The sequence below is a fragment of the Pipistrellus kuhlii genome, unplaced genomic scaffold (assembly GCF_014108245.1).
Source record: "Pipistrellus kuhlii isolate mPipKuh1 unplaced genomic scaffold, mPipKuh1.p scaffold_m20_p_5, whole genome shotgun sequence".
Taxonomy (NCBI): Eukaryota; Metazoa; Chordata; class Mammalia; order Chiroptera; family Vespertilionidae; genus Pipistrellus; species Pipistrellus kuhlii.
Window position 1 is genome coordinate 29,918,793 of NW_023425551.1, and position 13,696 is coordinate 29,932,488.

The 13,696-nt window shown below is 43.0% G+C and overlaps 1 protein-coding gene across 1 annotated transcript in view; it reads right to left on the reverse strand.

Annotated features, from left to right (window-relative positions):
* SLC16A10 (solute carrier family 16 member 10) overlaps nt 1–10,241 on the reverse strand; it is an 88,801-nt gene extending 78,560 nt beyond the window's left edge. Inside the window, exon 1 of the mRNA XM_036414579.2 lies at nt 9,817–10,241. Coding sequence (XP_036270472.1) covers nt 9,817–10,138 — 322 coding nt within the window. The 5' untranslated portion in view covers nt 10,139–10,241. The remainder of the gene's footprint in view (nt 1–9,816) is intronic.
* Between the last annotated feature and the right edge of the window lie 3,455 nt (nt 10,242–13,696).

Consider the following 13,696-nt stretch of genomic DNA (forward strand, 5'->3'; position numbering starts at 1 on the left):
TGGGAAAACAGCCCTAAAATCAATAAAATATGATTTAAAACTAATTTTTAAAAATACCATTGGTGCTGAGACCGGTTTGGCTCAATGGATAGAGCGTCGGATTGGGGACTGAAGGGTCCCGGGTTCGATTCCAGTCAAGGGCATGTTCCTTGGTTGCGGGCATATCCCCAGTAGGGGGTGTGCAAGAGGCAGCTGATCGATGACTCTCTCTCATCGATGTTTCTAGCTTTCTATCTCTCTCCCTTCCTCTCTGTACAAAATCAATAAAATATATTTTTAAAAAAAATACCATTGGTGCCGAAACTGGTTTGGCTCAGTGGATAGGGTGTTGGCCTGCAAACTGAAGGGTCCCGGGTTCGATTCCGGTCAAGGGCACATACCTTGGTAGCGGCACATCCCCAGTGGGGGGGTGTGCAGGAGATAGCTGATGGATGTTTTTCTCTCATTGATGTTTCTAGCTCTCTTTCCCTCTCCCTTCCTCTCTGTAAAAAAAACAATAAAATATATATATATATATATATATATATATATATATATATATATATTTTAAATACCATTGGTGCCGTAGCTAATGTGGCTCAGTTGGTTGAATGTCATCCCATGCACCAAGAGGTCACCAGTTGGCTTCCAGGTCAGGGCACATGCCAGAGTGCAGGCTCAATCCCCAACGGGGGGCATGCAGGGGGCAGCAGCCAATAGATATCTTTCTCTCTCTCTCTCTCTGTCTCTCTCTCTCTCTCTCTCTCCCTTCCTTCCTCCCTCCCTCTCCCTCTCCCTCTCCCTCTTCCTCTTCCTCTCCTTCTCCCTCTTAAAAAATAAATAAAATAAACCTCACACTGGTAGGGTTTTCAGGAAGCAGTACATTGCTGGGGCATAATAAAGCAATTCAAGTTCTCTAAAGAACAAGTTGGCAGTGTGTAAGTTTTCATCCTCTTTGAAGCAGTCATCTCACATATACCTGAAAAAAGTAATCCAAAACAGGAAAAAACAATTTGTTTAAACATGTATACAAATAGCCTGACCATTGGTTGAGCATCGACTTATGAACCAGGAGGTCATGGTTTGACTCCCGGTCAGGGCACATGCCCAGGTGTGGGCTCAATCCTCAGTGGGGGACGTAAAGTGATGTTTCTAGCTCTCTCTCCCTCTCCCTTTCTCTCTGACATATATATATTTAATGTATACACATATGCTACTTATACCACACCACACTCAGAAAAGGAGGCCTGGTTGGATAACCTGGGGTAACCAACCAGTAAGGTAGAATACTACACTTAACTGAAAACAATCATTGACAAATGTGAATCCTTTGAGATGCTGTTATTTAAAACTAGAACATGAAGTGAAAACTAATCAAAAGGACAATTAAGCAAAATGAAAAAGTTTTTACTACTAAAAACAGTCACCAGACAAACCCATTCAACTTGGCCTTAATACCTATCTACCCAGAAAAGTCAATAAATATCCCCACTTAATGAATAGTGGAGTTTTCTATTTTTAGAAAAGGTATCTCAGAATTTGGTTTTGGATCCAGTCTGAGTTTGTCACAAGAATAAATTTTGACTTTCTGAACACATGCAGAGCACTGGTGATAACAATTTACTTTTTAGCAAAAAAAAAAAGGGGGGGGGGGCGGGTAAGAGCTGAACTGCAGAGAAATGCACCTTTCCCTAACTTTATGCAGTAATTTAACCAGTGACCAACCTTTCACCGAGCTTTAACTACCTACAATAATTCCAGAAAAACCTACCCCGAATGAAGCCCTCGTCAGCGATTCTCCATTGGGGGAACTGGAGGAGGAAGGCAGCAGTTCCCCCTAAGAGGGACATATCAGAGGTCCCAGAGAGGCACATTCAGTTTAAAACATATAGATTCAATATTATAATTTTGTATTTAAAAAACAAAAATAGAACCCTAATCATCTGCAAAATACAACTAAAAAAAAGGAAGTGACAAGATCTCGGCTGGTGGATAAACACCTGGCTTTATGTCCCATTTCAGGGACCATGAGACTCTTATGTTTATCCAGAGGGAACAGAGGAGATCAGAAGCACTGCTTTGGTCCCCATACCTTATTCCAAACCTGTATTTCATATATAGCCCCACAATTAGACATTGGTGAAATGAAAAGACTTCCGACCTGAGAATAAGGTAGGTCATTCCCTCAGCTTGCAAGTTCTGATATGTAGGTATATGCAAGGTGGGGAATTCCTTTTGTTATTACTGAAGACATTTCATCAAAGAAGGTGTGGTGGGTGCACATTTGCTGCACACTGGCCTGAATGCAGTTTCCTCCATCGCTCTGGTCTCAGAAGGGCTAGTGGTTCCCGGAACATGGGAGTCGCTCCTTCAGAACCGCTGCCATTAAAAACACCCCCGGTTCCTGTGTGCTCAGCGAGGTGGTGGCCTGACTGTTCAGTACTATTTGGGGTTTAGTTTGTTCCTGTTGAGGTTTGTTTGTTTAATTTGAATGTGAGGGCAGGTCTTTAGTCAGGTTGTGAGAATCCCGAGTGGTATTCTATTGCAAAGAACAACTGCACAGGATTTCTGATTACTGGGGTAGGAGGCACTGGTAAGGTTCTAGAGAACGCATAGGTAAATATGCATAAAATAGTTGCAAGGGGAGAAAGGGCAGGGTTCTACATTTCAGGACAACTTTAACACAAGTACAGATTTTTACCCAGCTAAAAAGGTGTTCTTAAACTCAATTTAGTGTATGTAGAAACTGGTATCATGTGGGCCAAACCTAAACTGCAAGTCACAACTCTCTTATCTATAAACTAGAGGCCCAGTGCAAGGATTCGTGCACCAGTGGGGTCCCTCAGCCTGGCCTGCGCCCTCTTGCAATCCAGGACCCCTCCGGGGATGCAGTAGTGCACGAAGCGGCAGGCAGCCAGGGAGGAGCCTGATCCCGGCCCGCTGCGCCCAGAGGTGCTGCCACAGAGGTGGGAGAGGCTCACCTAGCCACAGCTGTGCTCACTAGCCGTCAGCCCCGCGTCTGGTGCCCGTCTGTCAGCTGAGTGGTGCTCTGGCTGTGGGAGCACATTGACCACCAGGGAGGAAGCTCCTGCATTGAGTGTCTGCCCCCTGGGGGTCAGTGCACATCATAGCTACCAGCCAGTTGTCTGGTCACCTGGTCACTTGGGCTTTTATATAGATAGAGGTAATGACACCCTACGAGGTGACTCTGAAAACTTATTAAGTAATGCATATGAAAGCCCTTTCTTTATGGAAAAGGATATGCAAATTATCACTTATAAATAAGTATTATCTTAAAAGTCCCTTTCACAGAATGCTAGATTAGAATAGATTGAAATTTGGGTCTCCGTCTTCCACTTTAAGCTTAATTCACAACTCATTTGAATTCATGCTATACCCAAAACATTCCAAGTGCATCAAAATGTAACAAAACATCCCAAGTTGCATAAAATCGTTATGTCCCAGAACTGTCACAAAAGAAGTAAAATGGCTGTTTTATCAGAATCATACGAGGACTAAAAACCACACTGAAAAGAGGAGTGACACAGATAGAGGCATAGAGACAAAAGATCCAACAGGACAAAGTTGGGGCACAGAAGACCCCAAAGAAGGCAGGAAAAAGGAAGTAAGTACATGGCCTGGGATAAGCCTCAAGGAACTACAACTGGGATCAAATCTGCAACCCAAGGACCATAAAGGGCATAGCACATTAAGAGCACAGAGTATGATTTTTTCTAAAAGACATTCAAAAGCTCTTTAGAAATTATGCTCTTCTGCTTTTATTTTTTGCTTGATTTGGTTCTTTTGACAGTTAATTTGATTGATAAAAAAATCCCAGGAATACTCACAAGGTTGTATTTAATTAGAATTCACTACACACTGTTTATACTATTCAGTCTTGCCCTGAATTCAGAAGCATTCAGGAAAGAAGAGTATGAGATGCTCACACCATACTCATTTATTATTCCAAAACACTGGAACCATTTTTATGGTCTAATGACTTATTTTAGCAGGCAGTTTAGATATATTTACATGGAATAAAAAGTTGGATGCTTTAAGACGGAGAATAAAGAAAATTCAAGTATAACAGTTGCCATAGTGAGTTATCTTAGTTTTCCAACCTCTTTCAGTGCATATAACTGTCAGATATTTATATTACAAGATGTATAGGACCAAGAACCAGATCATCCGTGCATTGTACAAAGCACTGAAAAACCTTCCTCAGATATAGAAATAGTCATTAGGCAGCTTTACACATGGTCCTTAGCAGAAGGCTAGACAGAGCAGTTCAATTCTGAACTATAGCCCAAACCTTTAAGTTTGGGTGTGGCATACAGCTGCCGTACATAGATATCAACTTAATGGCAAATGTGGAAACTTCTTTGAAATATATTTTTATTGATTTCAGAGAGGAAGAGAGAGGGAGAGGCAGAAACATCAATGATGAGAGAGAATCACCGATTGGCTGCCTTCTATTCATCCCCGACTGGGATCAAACCTGCAACGCAAGCATGTGCCTGACCAGGAGTCAATCCATGACCTCCTGGTTCATAGGCTGATGCTCAACCACTGAGCCATGCCAGCTGGGCGTGAAAACTTTTTTTTTTTAACCTTCAAGAAGTACTAACTGATTTGAAATTTCAGAGTTATTTGTAAGACTATATTGAGAGGTGTTGAAAGATGCATTAATTCCTAAGTATAACTGAAAATCCTACTTTGTGATCATAAAGAGCAATCTACCTCCATACAGGGAAGGTATCGATAGTTCCATTAAAGATTGTTGCCAAAGTCTCCCTTTGGATAGTCCACTTCTCGTTAAAACTGTTGAATATTTAATATCTTGATTTTTACTTTAAATATCTGAGAGGAGAATAATGTGCTGTGTTTCCCAAACTTATTTAACCACAGACCACTGCTTTAAAGAAAGGCTATTAAAGAACACATTTTTGGAATTACTAAAAGAAGTAGGGGTCTTCTTGACCATGCCTCTAGACCACAAAGACATAATTTTTTCAGAAGGATATCATTAGCTACCCTAAATACCGACTCTAGAAACATACTTGTTTTAAACAGATACTTTTAAAGTCCATATACCATTAGAATGTTTTTCTTTCTGCAGGAAGAAAGCAGACAAACTAGATTAATATCCTCGGAAGATCCCAGAGACCGTCCAGGGCCCTGCATCAGGAAAATGAAAGGACCCTACACTCTCAGTCCCATGAAGGAACTAAAAATGGGCTTTCCAATATCCAAGCAAAGTTGTAACTTCCAAGGGCAAACAACATTCTAGTTCATTGCAGTATCTGTGGTATCCCACAAGCGTCTGATTCCTCTCAGCACAGGCAAGAAATATGCACATATGAACAAGTAAAAACTTAACTGGAAAGAGACAACTCAAGCTCAGTTTGCTCCCTGTCTGTCACAGCAATACGTGCAAGAGATATCTCTGAGCATGAGGACACTGGCAGCTGCAATAACATAATGTTGGTTCTACTGTCTGACTTATAGTTCAGCTTGCTTCTCTTCCAAAGTCCTCATTTCACAAAGGGAGACTTACTAGCACCTAGACAGGCCATCAAATGCCTTCCCCAGGACCCACCATTCCTGGAATTTCCACCTTTTAAAATAAGATTGGGTCCCAGTTACTACAAATGCCTGAGAGTAGTATAGGATGTACTTTTACTTGTTTGTGTCTCATAGCCGATCTAAAGCTCCTTGGGAACAGCTGTCTCTCTCAGTTCCCAGCTCCGGTGCTCTGTACAGAGGGTGTCAGATACTTAGTAATGAATGACACTTGTAGAATGAATGAGGAATAGCATTAGGATGTGTAAATTCACTTACATCTTAGTGCGAATGAATTTCTTCAGGCCCTTTCCTAAAAAATGTTGGGTATAGCCGAAGCCGGTTTGGCTCAGTGGTAGAGCTTTGGTCTGCAGACTGAAAGGTCCCAGGTTCGATTCCGGTCAAGAGCATGTACATTGGTTGCGGACACATCCCCGGTAGGGGGTGTGTAAGAGGCAGCTGGTCGATGTTTCTCTCTCATATCTCTATCTCTCTCCCTTCCTCCTCTCTGTGAAATATCAATAAAATATATTAAAAAAAAAAAAAAAAGAAATGTTGGGTATATCATCAGTTACATATGAGTTAAGAGAACTGTGAAGAGAGCATGATCCTGAGAAAGATGCTCTCCCGTTCTTCCTGGGAACATCGTCCTGCTATGGATCAGACTAAAGAGCATGGTTCCTCAAAGGAAACCCCAGACTTTTGTTTGAATGCCATATGAAATGAGCTCATTTTTTTAAAAATATATTTTTATTGATTTTAGAGAGGAAGGGAAAGGGAGAGATAGAAACATCAATGATGAGAGAGAATCATTGATCGGCTGCCTCTTGCACACTCCACACTGGGGATCAGTCCACAACCTGCGCATGTGACCTGACTGGGAATCCAAACATGACCTCCTGGTTCATAGGTTGATGCTCAACCACTGAGCCACACCAGCAGGGCTGATGGTGTTTCTTCTTGGAAGTCTCTCTACACTTTAAAACCTACTTCCAGGAGACATTCACAATTGGCCTTTGTTTACTGATCAAGAAATGGGGACCCTGATCTTTCAGATGCCTTTTCTAACCTCAGAATTCCTGATGTAGTATTCAATCAATTGCTAATGTTTGAATTATATAACATAAAGAACATTGGATTAGCAAAATATTATCTAGCCAATGCAATATGCTCACTTGTTAAAAACCAGCTTCTGGAATCAGATAAACCTGAATTTGAATTCTGGCCCCACTACTTGCTCAAACTCTGCAAACCTGAGTTTCCACATCTGAAAAGAAAGATATCAAATGCAGCCTAGCCCATGGGGTTGCAGTAGGTTTAAATAAGAATGCATGTAAAGTGCTTAGCACTAGGCTGGCACATGGGAAATTCTCAAGAAATGTGAACGATCATTTGAAACCCTCAGTTCCCGTTTTACCACAACCTCCCTGTGTATCCTTGGACTAATCCGTATTGAAGAAGCTAATGAAAATGTGGAGACAATTAACTGCCCTCTAATGCTGGGATTATCCATCATAAATAGAGTAATAGAAAACGGACCAAAAACTTTGAAAAATAAAAGCCTTACGCAATTCTAGATATTTTGGGGGGTTGTCCTTGAAGCTTGCGTATGTTTGATCACAGGTGACTCAGCATCAGTGGAAAACCCAGACTTCAAAGCAGTATTCTCAATACGTCAGTGCCTTTTGTAGATGATGGACTCTATGAAACATCTGGTGGGGAAGGGGCTGAGGAGGCATCTCAGCATCAACTGACCCAATAACTATCTTGTCACCCTTTTTTCACAGATGAGATTAAATCCGATTTCTTTCTCAGACTTTAAAAAAATAGCTGTTATACATGTATCACAACCATGTCCAAATAAAGGCCAACGTTCTATCAAGCTGCTGTGTTAGGCAGGGCCGTTATAAGTGCGCAGAAGGCCCCTTTGTAGGAATTAGATAAAGGGCACCCAGAACAACAGCCTGATTTTCCGTCTTCACTTATCCTGAGTTGGGCACATCTGTGCAAGGGCATGACCAAACATGGCAATATGCAGATAGCACAAAGATCTTCAGTATTTAGCTGGCATACCCATATGACTGTTTATATCACACACAACACACACACACACACACACACACACACACACACACGGCTGAAAGTTGTCAAGAACTTAATTGAGTAAATGGAGAAAGATATTCATGAAAATGAAAAATACGGAGTTTCAAAAATTTCAAGATAGCAGGTCCTGTCCCTCCCTCATCTTTTGTTATCTAATACCGGGATACTACAGCCACCAGGAACTTGTGGGTAGAGGCTTCAACACTGCAAAAATGATTCATGGCGAAGCTATGGTCTTTCTCCAGCAGTTGCTCACTATCTCAAAAGGACAAAGTCAGGAAGGAGTAAAAACAAAAAAACAACCCTCAGATTCCAATGGGTCAACTCATCTGGGCTTGCAAAAACAGTAGTAAAGGAAAGGCTGTTGTCTTGTTGTTTTGACCGCATTAAAAGTGTGTAAACTCAGGCAAAAATATGCTAAATGCTGAAGGAAACAGTCTAAAAATGGTAACTGTCAGTTCGCCTCCTGGAGCTTTTCCTTCCCAGATACCTGATACTCATACAGAAAAGACACAAAATTACTTTTGTTTACCATCACATATGCACACCTATCCTCCTAAACTTTTTAATGATGGTCTTCCTTACAAAGTAAGTAGATGATATTACATTGTTAACACTTTTTTAAAAATAATTTAAAGTTGATACCTGTTTGTTTGTTTTTCTTAATATATTTTATTGATTTTGTACAGAGAGGAAGGGAAAGAGATAAGAGAGTTAGAAACATCGATGCGAGAGAGTCATCGATCAGCTGCCTCCTGCACACCCCACACTGGGGATATGCCCACAATCAAGGTACATGCCCTTGACCGGAATCGAACCCAGGACCCTTCAGTCCCCAAGCCGACGCTCTATCCATTGAGCCAAACCGGTTTTGGCTGTTAACACTTTTTGTACCTGGCCCTGTGACCTGAATAACACAGCAACTCCAGGAGCTATTTATGGAACAGAAATTCCGGAGTAAATATGGCACCTTATTTAATACATGTCGAGACAACGTACCAGAATATTCATTGCAGTGTCGCTTACAGTAAGTTTGAAAATAATGTCTAATAAAGGGACAATGCATAAAGTATAATATAGTCATACAATGGAAAACTATGAGTTAAAAAATTTAAGCTACCAGCTCAAATTAAGGTATCATATGAGTAAATCACAGACACAACGCAGAGTAAAAGAAAAGCAAGTTGCAGAAGGATACACTATTTACAAATGACTCTAAAACTCTCAACATTACCTCTGCCTTAGAATTTGTTATGATAGCAAAGTAAGATCAGGGAATTGGGACAGTTGTATAATCATTTTATGCACACTAACGACCTCAGAAATGTTCACTAAAAATAACAGAAAAGATAAGATTAATAAAGATGATGAATCGCCCTCGCTGGTTTGGCTCAGTGGATAGAGCATCAGCCTGCAGACTGAAGCGTACCGGGTTCGAGTCCGGTCAAGGGCACATGCCCTGGTTGCAGGCTCTATCTCCAGTGTGTGTGTGTGGGAGGGGGGGGTGCAGGAGGCAGTCCATCCATGATTCTCCCATCATTGATGTTTCTCCCTCTCTCTCCTTTCCCTTCAATAAAAAATAAAAATTAAAGATGATGAACTAGTACATAAAGTTCCCCCCATGGCAGTGAGGGAGTCTGGTTAAGTAATGGAAATCACTTGGCCGTTTAAGTCTGAAGAACTTAAACGCTGTCTCCATTCTGCTTACTCCCCAAGAAGCTTTACTTCACCAAGCTTCGGTTGGCTCACCTAAGCGGGGTTGACAATGCCTACGTGCAGGAGAAAGTGGGAAATGTATGCACAAGAGTTTTACAGAAGATCTGCAACTTGCTTTTCGCCTGCTCAGCCAAGAGATCGCGTAATAGCGCTCTCAATAGGGGGTGGAGAGGGGGGGCGGGTTGAGTCTGCACCTTTTCCATCTAGCTTGGTAAATGGTTAAGTCCGACAAAGACCACAACAGGAGAAGGCAACCCCTCACGCTCCTCTTCGCAACCCCCCATCCAGCTGCCTCCTATCCTTTCAGTATTTAGCACAGTGTCCCCCCAGAACCCCCCCCCCCAAAAAAAAACACAAAAAACCACCCTATGCACAAGGCAACTCCCAGGGGCGCACAAGCGAGCGTGGACCCGCGCTGAGCGCGCTGCCCTGCTGCCCGCTGCGGCCCGGCCTCACCTGTCTTGAACACCATCTGGTCATCGTCCTTGGACCCGAAGGTCTTCAGCATGGCCACGAAGAGCACCCCGCAGGCGTTCTGGATGCCAAACACCGACCCGTTGCACCACATGGCCGCCAGCATCACCAGCCAGCCCCAGCCGCCCTCGGGGGGCACTGGGGGCTGGGCGCCCGCCGGCCCCGCCAGCTCCACCTCCACCTCCTCCTTGGCTTCGGAGGGTCCCGGGCCCGAGGGCGGGGCGGTCCCCACGGACGCGGGACTGAGCTCCTCGGTCTTGCCCGACCCCTCTGCAGCGACGGGCTCCGCGGGAGAGGGCACCATGGCCCCGGCCGGCGCGGCCCGTGGGGCGCGAGTTCCCGGCGGCGGGCGGGCTCCGGGGCAGCTGCCCACAGCCCGGGGGGCGGGCGGGCCACGGGGACCCCGGCGAGGGCTGCGAGCGGAGAGCGGCTGCGCGCTGGAGCCTCTGGGTTCAGGTTCAGGTTCGGGTTCAGGTTCGGGTTCAGGTTCAGGTTCAGGTTCAGGGACCGGCCTCCCAGTCCGCAGCCCCGCACCCCCGCGGAGCCGGCCACGGCGGCGGCGGCGGCTCTTAAGGAACTGGGGGCGTGGCTGGGGGCGGGACGTGCCCCCCAGGGTCCCCGGCGGATTGGGCGGCGGGAGAGCGGAGGCGGGGCCACCACCTCTGCACGCGGCGAGCGGACCAGGTGGGGTCATCCAAGTGTAGGTCACGGGTGGCAGGAGCGCGGCTCCGGGGTGCGGGCGGGTGGGCCCACGGCCCCTTTAGCGTCCGCTCACTGCCAGCCTCACCACCAGACACTGTCTCTTTGTTTTGTTCTGTTGTTTTCTTTTGGCGTTCACCTCTAATTGCTAATGATAGCATGTAAGCTACATTATGCCACCTGCCTACTTAAAAAGAGAGTCGGAGAGATCAGAGACCTTATCTAATGACTTCGTTTCTCCTGCCGTTTTCGTACAAATGCCTACGAGTGCTTGGCACCTTGAAGATGCTCATTTTGGAAGACAGGCCTTAATACACTCAAGTCTTCAAGTAAACACTTTTGACAGGCGGCTAGGAAGCATTACGTTTCAACTGCAGCACAGTTTGCACTTAAAAGCTAACACCGGTAGGCAACTCTCCTGGCTCTCTGAAGCATGGAACAACGTAGGAGAAAGAAAGGAAGAGTGATTCGCTCTGTAACACTGAGCACGCTTATTAGTTTCTCAATTACTCATATAATTTCAAAGTCAAAATATGCTAATTATCTGGAAAGGGTCCAAGGTTTGGCTCAGTGGATAGAGCGTCAGCCTGCGGACTGAAAGGTCCAGGGATCAATTCCTGTCAAGGGCACGTACCTTGGTTGCGGGCACATCCCCAGTAGGGGGAGTGCAAGAGGCACCTGATGAATGATTCTTTCTCATTGATGTTTCTCTCTATCCCTCTCTGTAAAAAACCAATAATATATATATATATATATATATATATATATATATATATATATATATATATATATATATATATATATTTAAAATATGCTAGTTACTTTGCACGCCCACCATGGTGGTGGAATACACAGATGAGTGTGATGGATCACTTTTCCACCTCTACCCTTCATGAACTCGTGGAAAGGGTTCTGGGATAGAGCAGGAAGCTCAGATGATGTTTTATAAGCATGTTCAGCAAAGAGAAGTGGAATGGAACCATTGGGTTACATTTGAAACACTAGAGAAGACCTTTTACAGCAAGTAGCTTTCTGAGCTGAGCCCTGAATCAAACAGGGAACTTCACAGGCAAAGACAAGGGAAGAGAATTCTAGGTAAAGAAAATATATTGTAAGCTGAGGAAAGCAAGATGTGCTTGAGGAGCAGGGGACACAGCTCAAGTATAATGTGTCCTAGAGATGGCGTTGGAATGAAAAAAGAACAGCCACACAAGGGCACACAAAAACTGAATGCACAAGAATCTCATCCGTCATAGTTGGAAGTAAGGAAAAAGGGGAAGCAAAAATGTATATCAGTAGAGGATTAATTAAAGACATACTATATAACCTCTAAAAGTTATCATATTCACCTCTGTTGACTTTAAAAGTTGTCCACCACCCCATCAGCGTGGCTCAGTAGTTGAGCCTGGACCTATGAACCAGGAGGTCAGGGATCCGTTTCCAGTCAAGCCACGTGCCCTGGTTGCAGATTTGATCCCAGTAGGGGACCTGCAGGAGGCAGCCAATCAATGATTCTCATCACTGATGTTTCTGTCTCTTTCCTCCTCTCTTTTCCTCTCTGAAATCAATACAAATATATTTTTTAAATAAATTTTTATTGTTCGTATTATTACAAATGTTCCACAAATACATTTTTTAAGGTTGTCCACAAGATTTTTTTGGGCAAAAGAAGCACATCAAATAAATATCCAAGTGTCAATACTGACATAAGAAATGATTAAGTACATAAATGGGGGGGAGATGGATTGACAGATCTCTCCTACAGAACATTCCCAATAATATGCCAACCTCCAGGAAGTGAAGTTCGATATCTCACTCCTTAAATGTGGGCAGTGCAAGTTAGTTTCTTCAAAAAGAAAAGTATGGAAAAGGAGGGAATGCAGAGTGGCTTTTAGAGTTTCAAAACTGACAAACACTGCTCAGCCAGGTGATCAAGGATGTATCCTTCATATGATGCGATGAAAATGGCACTTTCTCTCTCTGATCTTCCTTCCCAAAACCCATAACCCAGTCTAATCATGGGGGTGAGAGGAAGAGAATAAAACATTCCTCAAAGCAATTGACCAGTACTCCTCAAAAGTCAAGGACATACAAATAAGCAAAGTCTGAGAAACTGTCACGGCCGAGAGGAATCAGAGATATGAAGACTAAATATAATGCTGAGATGGGATCCTAGAACAGAATAAGGACATTAGGGAAAAACGAAATAAATCTGAGTAAAATATGGAAGTTAGTTCATTATTCTTATTGGCTCATTAATTACAGTAAATGTGGCATACTAATTAAGATGTTAATAACTGAAGAAACTGGATGCAGGGATAAGGAAACGCTGTACTATCTTTGCAATTTTTCTGTAAATCTAAAACTGTTTTAAAAGCAAAGTTTATTTCAGCTTGTAAAAATGTATATGCGTGCATTTCAGTACATTAAACATGATAGTTTATTTTAAAATTTTCATTTTAGCCGAAGCCGGTTTGGCTCAGTGGTAGAGCGTCGGTCTGCGGACTGAAAGGTCCCAGGTTCGATTCCGGTCAAGGGCATGTACCTTGGTTGTGGGCACATCCCCAGTACGGGGTGTGCAAGAGGCAGCTGGTCGATGTTTCTCTCTCGTTGACGTTTCTAACTCTCTATCTCTCTCCCTTTCTCTGTTAAAAATCAATAAAATATATTTTTTTAAATTTTTTCATTTTACATATCAATGCTTGTATATATTTGTACAGAGGCTATGAAATGTTATTTTTTTTAATATATAACTCATTGTCAACATGTTTTTCTATGTGTGTGCCAATATTAATTCTAAACAGTATATAATATACCCTAATTTCAGATTAAAGTTTGACACTTTTCAGAGAAGTTGATATAGCAGCAGCTCTGACTTAAACGGATGTTACATTTGTTTATTTTTTAGATTTTACACACAAATATATCAGGTCAGGAAATTTAAAAATAAAAATATTTAAATTGGGAATTTAGATACCCTTCTCCTCAACTATTATGTTACCTATTCCTTAAAGAAAAAATTTTATTTTCTACCAGTTACTCTTTCTCCAACTCACAAAAGACATCACTTACAAAATCTGATACAAAATCTTTCTTACTACTAACTTCATCTATTTGGCTCAGTTACTCCAGGGCTAAGTATTCTTCCAGACTGAGGTGGAAA